The sequence below is a fragment of the Chenopodium quinoa genome, unplaced genomic scaffold (genome assembly GCF_001683475.1).
Source record: "Chenopodium quinoa cultivar QQ74 unplaced genomic scaffold, ASM168347v1, whole genome shotgun sequence".
Lineage (NCBI taxonomy): Eukaryota > Viridiplantae > Streptophyta > Magnoliopsida > Caryophyllales > Amaranthaceae > Chenopodium > Chenopodium quinoa.
Genome location: NW_018742951.1, coordinates 5,564,134 through 5,576,302, shown reverse-complemented (window position 1 = coordinate 5,576,302; position 12,169 = coordinate 5,564,134). Strand labels below are relative to the sequence as shown.

Genomic DNA, 12,169 nt, shown 5'->3' with positions numbered 1-12,169 from the left:
TATTATTTATATTGATCGTAAAAAAATTTATTTAAAAAAAATACAACCTCTTATAGCCTTTATAATAACACAATGACTTTTATTTTAGCATAATAACCTTTATTTTAATATAATGATATTTTTTTAATTAATAAAACAAGTATAATGTCTTTAATATTAGTGGTCTATAAACAATTAATGTGGACCATGTCTATTTAAGTGTTTGTAGTTAAATATAAGGAAGGGATAAAAAAACGTATGTTCGTTTTTGAAAAACTATATGTTCATATATATATATATATATATATGTTGCAGCTAGTTTAGTTGCACAAGTGTGTAGATAAGAATTTGCACTCATCACACACGAGGCCCATTAGGTAAGCCCTACCACCAAAAGACATTTTATGGGAGAGATTGTTATATACATCCATATGCATCGTACACCTAGCCAAGAGTATTTTGTTTTCATTTTGATGATTGTTTTTCATTTAATCATCAAATAAAGAGCAAAAAACAACCTTGTGTTAGTTGGGTGTACGGTGCACCCGGGTGTATATAACAAATTTCACATTTATGGCCAACACTAGTAACTATTAGGCCTTGTTCACTTCACCTTAAAAAATAATATTCATTAAAAATATTTTTAGTTCAGTAAAAATACTTTTAAAGGCCTCAGTTGATTAAAAATAATTTTATTTCATTAAATATAATTTCATTTAATATTATTATTACACTTAAATTATTTTTACTAATTAAACTTTATGTTAAATGATTCTCTATTATTTTTTTTAATTAAATTTGAAATGTTAGATTTATAGGGAGTGTAAGATTTAGACTATGTTCACTTTACCTTACAAAAATAATATTCAATAAAATTAATTTTAGTTTCAGTAAAAATAAGTTTAGTACTGTAAAAATAATTTCAGTTCAGTAAAAGTCAATAATTTTAAGTAAGAAATATAATTGAGAAATAGTAAAAATTATTTCAGTTAAATAATTATAATTTCAATTCAGCAAAAATCAGATGATGTGAATATGGCCTTATAGGAAGTTTAAGAGGAAAAAAAACTCTAATTATAGAGTACTCCCTCTGTTTTTATTTAAGTGCTCCACTTTGACCGACACATTTGCCAATGCATAACTTTGATTAATGATATGTTTAATTGTCCATAATAAGTATAAATTATAAAAAATTGACATTTGAAAACTACTTCCTCCGTTCCTTTTTAGATGACACAGTTTGACTTTTGCACTATTCACAAACAACACTTTGACTAGCTTTTGTGATTTGTAGCTACGATAAAATATAATAATGTGGGATCTTGTTTGAATCGCTTAATGTATATTTTATTAATATTCACTTTTTACAATTTTACAATGTTGATAATGGGAGATATAAATCATTAAAATTGTGCATTGACAAATGTGATAAAAGAAACATGTCATCTAATTAGGAACGGAGGAAGTATGTTTTAAGACGATTCTAACAAATACACAATTTTTATATTTTATTCTGCACACACATTAATCAAAGTGGTACATGTGAAACGTATCAAAATCAAAATGAGACAAATAAAAACAGAGGGTAATAGATACACCAAGTCACCAAGTGTAGGCACGGCCCTCAAAAAGGCCATGTGCACAATCTCTAATATGGGCTTCATAACAGATGACATGGATATCTTGGGCCAACAAACACCAATATTTCAAACAAAACACAAATACAAAATAACTTAATATATGGTCCAAAATCCCAAAAGGATATTCAACTAAATGAAGCAGTCAAATAGGGGAGAAGCAGTGGAGTAATTTAAAGTAGAAATAGTGTAAGGAGGAAGAAAAGAGATAGAGGCGGAAACAGAGACGAGTCCCTGAACTCTTGCACCCCGTTCAGCTCCTGGTACTATAGAGTTGTCTTCCCAATGCCTTTCTTAATCTATAACAATAATAATAATAATAATAATAATAATAATAATAATAATAATAATAATCTGTAAAGGTGATCTTGTTTTTTTGCTGCACTCTTATTTGGCATAGTTTGTAGGAAAGATACACATTAATAATCTCAATTATTATCGATTTACTTCTAATAATCCCAATTAAGATTTATTATCAAATAATCTCAACTTTGCTATGAGTTTGCCTCTAACAGTCCCAACCGATCAACGACGGGTCAATGACTTAATCATAATTGGTCCAAAATTTTACAAAAATAATAACCATAAAAAAAAATTAAAAAAAAAACTAAAAAAAATAAAAAAAAACCAAAATTCCAACCACCCTTTGGCCACCCCCTATCCTCACTGGAAACCCTAACCCCACCTATTTTTTTCCTTACACAAGTGATATGTTGCTTTAGAAGCGTAGGGGACAAATCTACTATTACAAATTATGTATATAAGAAAATTTATCGCAAACTAATACTCTAAATATGATAACCTATGATAAGTGGTAAGAAACTATGATAAATTATTTAATTTAAAACTCACTAGTCAAAATAATTAAATAACTTATTAAACCATAAAGAGCTTCAAGTAATTAAAAATTTGCTAAAACTCGACAAATTGGGTGAGGTCAAGACAACCTGCTGTTATTCAAGCCCCTAACTTGCTGCCCCACCACCACCTCTCTAATCTCTATTAAAGAACACCACATCAAACAACCCCATCAACCCTTGCTTGCTATCATTCTATTCTCACACACCCTACTTGCCAGGCACCTACCACAAACCGACAATACTAGCAGTAGCACACTAACTCCCACTCATCCACCAAAGCGCAACCACGCACCAAACCAATATTCCCTTACAACAACAACATCCATGTAGCAGCGGCGCAAATAACAGCCACACATCTAGCAGCCTTGCATTCACAACCCATTGTTGCACCTGCTCCTTCCTCGCTCCCATTCCAGCGACCACCCATAACCATTGACCCATTGTCACGGCAACTAAACAACAGCACTATCTGATCTTCCCTTTTCATTCAGATTATATTCTGATCTTCATTTTAAGATATGTATTAATGTATTATGATGAAAATAATTAGTGGTGGGTCTTATGTATTTGATCATAATAGTATTAACGTAATTTTTATTTAATTATTATGCAATGATCTCATTTGTAGTTTCATAGGTATGGAATTTGACGTTTGGTACCTCGAAAATGGCCTCTGGTAACTTTTAGTACCCATCTAAAATTTTATTTAATTTTGGTACCTATCAAATTCTAATAGTATAGCTTTTAGTACCTCCGTCTAACTTCTGTTACGGTTTTTGTTAGTGGGGCCCAGCCATCATCCTGCCACCTTCCGGTCACCCCTTCCTCCTCCTCAGCCACTACGCTGCCAGCCCCCCTCCCCGTACCGGCTGTCGGCAACCCCGAAAACCACCCTAGTTTTACTTTTTTTTTTAAAACAAGAGGTTGGCCAGCCGTTGCGGCAACCAGGCCACTGCAGCTCAGCCACTGCGGCAACCAGGCCACTGCAGCCCAGCAGCTGCGGCCAGCCGTTGCAACAACCAGGACGAAGCCCAACACCACCTTAATTGCAGCAACACACAGCCGCATCAACAACCACCTCTCGCTGGCCCCTTAATTGCAGCAACACTGCAGCTCCACCTACTCCACCTCGCCACAAACTGCAGCCCACTCCAACACACAAAGCCACCGCAAAACTGGCCACCTTAGCCTCACGCCCAACCACCGAAACCACCCTCCATCTCCATCTGACCGCCGCCCAGCAACAACATCAATTCGCAGCAGCCCCATAATTCTCTTCGCCGCATCCGCAACCAGCATTGCCGCCCAACAATAGGCCAAGGGTTTCGGGGTGGGGGAAGGAGCGATTCGAAAATATGGGACTACGGGAGGAAAGAACGGAACGACGATGCGGGGAAAGGAAGGGGTTGAGTTCGTTGGCGCCATTTTTTTTAATAAATTAAATTATTAATTAATTAGATGATGGGCCCCACTTAACGGAATTCTAATGGATTTTGTTAAGTGGTACCAAAATCTATATTTTGTAACTTTGATAGGTACCAAAATAAAATAAAATTTTAGATGAGTACTAAAAGTCAGTAGAGACCATTTTGGAGGTACCAAAAGTCAAATTTTCCCAAAAATAATCCAAACTTTCACTCATTCGCTTTTTTAATCCCTACTATCAATTATTATTTAATAATCCCAACTTTTATATGTCTTCACTTTTTTGGTCCTAATAGGTAACAAACCTATTGTAGTTGGTTCTTAGTCTGACGCGTCACTGACCGTTGGAATAATATATTTTTGTTTTAATTTTTTTTTTTAAAATTTCTTCAATTAAACCCTTATATCCCTTGTCTTCGCTATTTCCCCTGTTCCTCTTCATCCCACTTATTCACTTTTCTCTCTCTTTAAACCTTAATCAACTATGGCAGGAGGAGATCGGTCTTTTGCCTCTGCTAGTTCATCTTCAACATCAAGGGGTTGTGGTGGACTGAGAACAAAGTGCACTTGCAGTTCTGATGCGGTGGTACGAAGTGTGAAAAATGGGCTGAATGTTGGTAGGAAGTTTTTCGGTTGTCCAAAATGGCCGGTAAGATTGTTTGATTGTTTTGTATTGTGTTTAAAGAATTATAGCAGATTAGGTTTTTGATTTTGTTATAATTGATTTGGTTTTACCACTGAACACAAATTGTAATTTTTTAAAATGGGTTGATTGCAACAATGAAGTTGATGAGCTTCGATTTCAAATCTTTGAAAGGGATACTACAATGGCTGAGATGGAGTTTGAGCGTAATGCGTTGGAGGAAAAGGTGAAGAAACTGGTAAGGAAGAAGGACAAGTTGGAAGATGATGTGAAGCAAATGAAGGCTGATCTTTATCAATTAAGGGTTGAGATTATGATGAGTTTTATAAATGAAAGGCACATGTCAATGGCACAACTATTTTCATGGGTTTTATTTGGCGTTGTGATCTTTTACTTAAAATAGGATTTTATAGTACTATGATCAGACAATTGTATAGTGTAATCTATTTCATAAAAGTCAGTTTGTGGCATTGATGAGTTAAATGAAGCAGCTATTTGTGTTAATTTAAGTACTTTTATGCAATGAAATCTTTAATGTGTGTTAATTTGTTACATGCAAGTGAGAAATTCAAAGTAAATCCATCAAAAGATTGCTGCTTGTCACAATTAGTTAAAATGTTATCTAAGTTACACACAACTTCAAAATATCAAACAAAATGAAAGTCAAAGTTCTGTTCCAATTCCTAAGTTGACAACACCAATCACTTGTACATAGTCACTGAGTTTGCTAAAGCACAGTAGGTGCTTGGCTTGACTGGATGAGAACAACAGGCTGCTGCAACTGGGTTGAGGCTTGGCCTGCCTCTACCCCTTTGTAGCTGTCACAACTGAACCATCTGCTTCAAACAAAACCCCACCTCCCTTTGGCAACTGAAATTCATAACCATATAAGCATTAGATAGTAGCAGAAAAAAACAAAAAGGAAAAAAACATTTACAAAACCAATGAAAACAACCAAGTGCTGAAAAATGCAAGATGAGACAGCAATACCTTCCCTCTGCCTTGTCTTGTAGTCCCTCCTCCACCAGTAGATGTTCTACCCCCCACCCCACCCCCCCGTTAATCCCCTACCTCCTCTAATACTTCTTCCACCTCTCCCTAATTGGGTTGGCTGAGCAGTTACTACATGATGTGCAGGAGGAGCAGTTGATGTGATTGCAGTAACATGTAAAGGCTCAGAAGAAGTTGGGGCTGCATTTCAGTGAGGTGGTTGGCCATTCTTTCCAGGCCTTCCCCTTGGCGTTTTAGCTGGAGGCTCTCTTGCAAGTATTGATCCTACATCATAAGAAAATACAGTAAATATACAAGTTCAAATGAATCATAAACAAGCTACACAATGAACAATCCCACAAAATAAGCATTTAAACCTGCATATGCTTTTAGATATGTATCTCTTCTATAGCAAGGGTCCACAAAATCTTCAGCTTCCCTAATTTGGAAGAACATACATGTAATAGAGTGAAAGCAAGGGATTCCCACCATTTCCCACTTCCTGTAAGTGCAGGACCTTGCTTGCAAGTCCACTACCAAATGATCTAAAAAGTAAGTCACATTGAAAAGATTGTCAGTTGATGGTATAACTTTACAATTTGATGCCTTTTCTTTCTCTTTGTCCGGCTTTGCTTGAATCTTGGGACAAAGCACAGGGGACTCCCTTTAGTTTAGTGAATAAGAAGTGCCACCTCTTTCGAGGAATGGCAATCTATCACTCGCCGCTCTGTCATTGTCTGATTTCCATCTCTTGTCTTTTCTTTACTAATCTCTACATAAGGGCAGTTCTGATCTCCTCTAACATGTATAGGAGATGTTTTGTCTTGGCATTTATTATGTTCCCGTTGAAGGTTTCTGCCATATTGGAGGTGATAGCATCAGTTTTGATTGATGTCTTCAAGATGCCCTGTAAAATAACTTAAGCTTATATGCTTGGAAGGCCTCAGCTGCTTTAATGTTCAGATCAGTTAGTTGTTTGAGATTATCTGTGTAGTCTACCATGTTGTAAGCCTTGGCAACCTTCTAGAAAATCAATTTCATCTCCTCTCCTCTGTAAGTTTTTTGCTAGTTAGTGAAGATATGTCTCACGCAGTGTCTATGCTCTGCATTTGCCAAGACACTGGAGACAACATGTAAGATTACCTGCAACATCAACCAAATACAGAGAAATATTCAACCAATCTAATATGGCTATGGCTATGTAATTGTAGCAATAATAAACATTAAAAATTCAATTAAGGGAGATATAATGATGCTCACCAAATGAACATAAAAAATGATGGTATGTCACAAGCTACAAACATGACTGAACTTCAGTGAAAAACCACTCCTAGGAGCTATTATTCTCACCCTCCATTATGGCCCAAGCCACTGGATACATCTAATCATTGAAATCTCTTCCAACAACAGATAAAAGTAGTCCACCAAGGAAGGTCTTCAGAAAGCAAGCATCAACACACAACACCTTCCTCCACCCCTCCTTCCACCCTCTTTGCAAACCCTCAAAGCATGTAAAGAGTCTCTAAAATACTGGTGGATTCTTTGAGGTGTCACTGACAAGTATGCACTCTGTTCCAAGACTACATGCTTTCACAACTGCTTAATACCCCCCCCCCCCAACTTTATTATAATGGTCATGCATTGACCCATGTAATAGCTTATGAGCAGCATACTTGACTTTGTAAGTAAAGTCCCTTTTCACCAAAATCTTGTAAGCCTTCCTGATGCAGTCCACTATTGCCAGTGAGGCCCTGTTTTAAACACATCTAGAAATTACTTTGCAACCTAACTTGCTTTAAGTTGCATGTTTCTTTTCATATTCCTATGGCAGCTATGATCACCACACACCCTTTTCACCATTAGTGTTGCTCTCCTAGTATCCCAGGATGCATACACATAAAAAAGGCATCCATGTATGCACCTAACTATAGCCTTTGTTGTCTCTTTTTGTTGCTGCTAACAAATCCCATATTCCTGCCCTAAAACACAGCATATTTTGCAACTGCTTTTTTAAAGTTTTCCCTGTTTGCAAACTTCTGTCCAATTTTCCACTTGAATTGTGAAAAATATGTTTGTGGACTTACTAACAAAGATTTCCTTTCCCTCCTACCAACTAACACACCCTCATCCCCACTACCAAGTGGGGTGTCATTCTCCTCTAACTATCTTCATAATCACTCTGATAAGGGGTTGGTTCAGATGTCCTAGCTACTGCTTGATCTGCTACAATTTGCTCTTGAGAGCCTAGCTGGCCCTAGGTTGCACTTAGTTGCAATTGTTGAGCCTGCTGTGAACCTGAACTCTTTCCCTAGCTATGTTATACTCATCATCCCTATTATCAGAGTCAAACACTAACTCCTGATTTAAATAGCTGCTCATATTCCTCTCCGTCTAATTGCAGATTTGTGACCTCAAACCCAGCATCCAACACTTCATCACCTAACACCTCAACACCCACATCTTCATCCCCTAATGCCTCATCAAATTCACTATCACTATATGCAGCTCTATCAACATCTTTATCTATTACTAACTTCCCTTTCCTATCTTCAGGTTCATAAAGTGGGTCTGAATCATCACTATCATCACTATAATCGGGAATTAGATCATTTATAGGGATGGGACTGTCAGGTCTATCATCTTCCCAAACAAATGTATCTGTGTCACCAGGGTCATTTTGTGATGAAGCTAGAATACCAGAGGGTTACGTAGAAGAAGATCTGGGTTTGGATAAGGGTTGTGTGTGGGTTTGAGAAGGGTTAGCAAAAGAAATAGGGTTCACATGCTCTTTGTCAGCTGCTGAGGTGGGGTTATCTTTTTTGTGGGATGAGCTGGAAGATGCTTCTTTTCCAACTAACAGAGGTCTCTTTTTGGGACTAAATCTCACTGGGGAAACATGTTTTTTTAGCTGGGGCCCTTTTAGTTGGTAACTTGTTCAGTTTTGTTTTGAGGGGTAATTTATTGGTAGATGTTTGTTGGGTAAGTAAGTCACTGCCAGGGGACTCATTTTCAATTACTAAAGTTTAAAAGTGTGTTTCCACACTTGGTTCAAGGTTTGGTGACTCAGCCCCATGAAAAACATACAACTCAACACACCTATATTTATCAGCTAATGCAATTAATTCTAGTGTATCTTTATCATTAAGCACCTTCCTAAGCCCATTCTCCATACTAAGTCCTAGAATCAGGTAATACACTCCCTCAACTGTTTTACCATTTGAAACTTCTCTTGCCAATAGAATAAGATCCCAATAACAGATTTCATCTGGGCTAATTTCTCTAGTACTACCTTTCCCACCCTCGTAAACTAAATGGCCATTTGCAACAATCCTGAATTGTCCACCATGCCAAAACTCCAAGGTCACAGCAACAAAAGGATTTTTCATCTTAACCAACCTAGGGTTTCAAACACAACAGAAACAACCATTCATATACCATAATCCAATTAAACCACAAATACAAATCTAGCGTTTCACACAAATTCAATAAAAAACAACCACAACAATCAACATACACTACACGCACAATTAACACTAATCAACCAAAAAAGACAACGTTTTTATGTCATTGTTAACCAATTAAAGTCACTAATTAAGTTCAATTATGTGTAATTCATTAGTTAAGCAAGGTTTAATACACAATTAAGCACCCCACGAATTATGATTGAAGAGTTTTAGGGTTACTTGTACTCTGGGTCTGATGGAAACTCCTCTACCCTTGAGAGATTCTTCCTAATTACCCTAAAAAGCTTGCCAATTTCCACAATTACAAATGATGGTGTCAGCTTCATTACAAAAATGGTTGAAAAAATTTGAAGTAGGGGGGAGTAATGGCAGGGAGAGAGAAAAGAAGAGGGTAGTTGAGTGGAGTTAAGTTAGCAAAGATTAGGAGGGAAATTAATTCCCTTGACTATTCCAACATGTCACCCGTCACCTTGATCCAAAAAAGCGAAGATATATAAAAGTTAAGATTATTAAATAATAGTTGATAGTTGGGAATAAAAAAAGCGAATGGGTGAAAGTTCGAATTATTTTTCTCAATTTTTTCAATAAAATAATAATTATATTGTTAGATTAATAATAAATTGAGTTTTAGTCATGCACAGGCCTTAGACTAGTAACATAACAATAAGGAAAATTTGCGAGAAATGACCTTTTATAGTGACTTGTTTGTGAGTAAGGACCTTATATAAAAAAGTGGCAAATTGGGACCATATTTCAAAAAAAAGTTGCGAGATGGGACTTTATTTCATAATTGTGACATGGGACCTTGTCATGGAATTCGACCATTGACCTACAATTTCCGGCGATGACTATCAAGTGTCACCCACGTTTAATTTTAAAAAACCACCTCCGCCTAACCACCCCTTCCTCAACCCCTGCACCGCCCCCCGGCATGAACGACCACCACTATCCCCTCCTTGCCTTCCTCGATTACCCCACCCTATCCCTGCCAACCTCCCCTTATTCCCCTGTTACTCCTCCACCTAGAAGCCCCACCCCACCCAACCAACCAACCACCGCGCTCCATCAAATACTAGAAAACCATCGCGAAAATGCTCCCTTAAAACCCAGAAAACCCCGTCCTCCCTCGAAACTCAAATACCACCTCCGATTTCTAGATTTTGGGACATTTGCAGTGGGTTTCGAGGTGTTTCGGGGGTCAGTTTTAGAGGGTGTTCAAGGCTGGGTTCGAGTTGGGGGATTTGGGGTGGTGGGGGGGGGGAGCTGGGTTCGAGGGTTGGGGTGGAATTTCAGCAAGGTGGAGGGGGTTTTTTGGGTCGGGGAGGGATTTCAGCGTGGTGGAGGTGGTTTTCAGGGGCCGGTGTGGGATTTCGGCGTGGTGGAGGTGGTTTTCGAGGGTCGGGGTGAGATTTCGGCGAGTTGGAGGTGGTTTTCGAGGGTCAATAGCCGGATTCCGTCAAAAGGTCCCATCTTATAAATTTTTTTTGAAATAAGGTCCCAATTTGCCACTTATTTTATATAAGGTTCTTTCTCGCAAACAAGTTACTATAAACAGTCCTTTCTCGCAAATTTTATTAATAATAACGACACAAAAATCAATTCCAAAATATCAACAACATCCATAAACTCGTCGACACATTTCCACAAACGTGGGCGAGCAACAATCTCCGCCCTCAGAACAAAAATGGGGGCAATCACAACGGCGATCATTGCAGTGGTAGGGCTAGCATTAGGTTGGATTGCAGTCGAGATGGCCTGCAAGCCTTGCCTCGAGAAAGGCCGCGAAGCCATTGACCGTAACCTCAACCCCGATTACGACCCCGATGACGACGACGTCAACAACAACATCCGCGCTCCTCTCAACCCCGACGCTGATTCTTCCGCCTCAACACCTTCTAAGCCCGTCTGATTTCGATCTGCTATCTTCCTCAATTTATTTTGTCAGATCTTAATGAAATCGAATCTTCTGTTTCTTATTAATTTTCCTTTTTTTGGTTTGGATCATGGAATTGGGCTGTTTTTGCGTGATTTTGTTCGTTGTGCAAGGTTTTTTGTAATGTAAAAATTCTTAATTTATAGTGTCAACGATTTTTCTATGTCAAAATATGAATTACAGTATGTTATTATTGTGCTCTGTGTTTTTATTTTTTTGTACTGTATTTGTTTATGGTTACTCCATTGATTGTACTACGTATAATTTCTTTCTGTTGTCTCTTTGAATGTTCCATAATAATAGAGAAAATTTAATTAAGAGTAATCTTTGAAAGATAAAAAAAAAAAAAAAGAAGCTGAGTAGGATTCTCCACATACTATCGGTAGGATTCTTAAACCTCAATTATGTAAGGTAAGATTCTTACCAAGTGGACCACGTATTGCTTGGTTGAATGATCAAATGGTTACAAACTTATACTCAAACCCTTGCATAAATAGTATTCTCATTTAAGCTGCCTTTATTAACCTTAAATTCATCATCCGCTGATTTGGCTAGGCTTTATTAACTGTAAAGTCATCACCCGCTAACTTGGTTATTCTTTATTTACCCTTTATTCTACAACTTAAAATTAGATTAAACTTAGTATTTATGTCCCTAAACTTATCAAACTTGTTAACTTAAAAATTAGTGAATATTAGGCAAAGACATCAGAACCTTAGTAACAAAATGAAGATAGAATAATTTCATTCCCATTTACAATACATATGTTCACTTCTATACATATCCTTATCATTTTTATTTTTAGCTTATCATATGCATCCCTTTTTATTATTATTATTATTATTATTATTATTATTATTTATTTTTTTTTATTTTTTATTTTTTTTTTTTTAACTTCTTACATAAGGGTTCATTTATCACTTTCCGTTTGATATTATTAAGTTGTTTTTACAAAAAAAAAAAAAAAAAAAAAAAAAAAAAAAAAAAAGATTACTTTAGTACGATCAAAGATATTGATAATGGCAAGCATAAAAGTCCTATTGAATGATTTTGATCACAAAATTCTCAAGCATACTATGAGAAACGTTAATTTCACATTTAAAAAAGCCTTGGCTTTTGTTCAAAATTATTCTCTTCAAATAAAAGAATCATTTCTCATTTCGACCACCAACTTTTTTTTATTCACTCTTCATCAACTTCTCTTTAAGCCCATTATTAATATTTTCTATTCAATTTGT

At 36.7% G+C, this 12,169-nt stretch overlaps 1 protein-coding gene and 1 long non-coding RNA gene across 2 annotated transcripts; both read left to right on the top strand.

Moving 5' to 3' along the window:
* Nucleotides 1-2,379: 2,379 nt before the first annotated feature.
* LOC110728565 lies at nucleotides 2,380-5,536 on the top strand. The gene is made up of 3 exons (XR_002512722.1): nucleotides 2,380-3,028; nucleotides 4,393-4,550; nucleotides 4,688-5,536. It is a non-coding gene; the product is annotated as an uncharacterized LOC110728565 (long non-coding RNA).
* A 4,789-nt stretch (nucleotides 5,537-10,325) lies between these two features.
* On the top strand, nucleotides 10,326-11,210 carry LOC110728564. Its single transcript, XM_021908203.1, has one exon. The coding sequence runs from the start codon at nucleotides 10,683-10,685 to the stop codon at nucleotides 10,905-10,907; it is 225 nt and encodes a 74-aa protein (XP_021763895.1). The 5' UTR covers nucleotides 10,326-10,682; the 3' UTR covers nucleotides 10,908-11,210.
* The last annotated feature ends 959 nt before the right edge of the window (nucleotides 11,211-12,169 follow it).

Bases quoted from the DNA above. Each gene is read 5' to 3' on its own strand.
- LOC110728564 (XM_021908203.1), top strand. From the start codon at position 10,683: ATGGGGGCAATCACAACGGCGATCATTGCAGTGGTAGGGCTAGCATTA.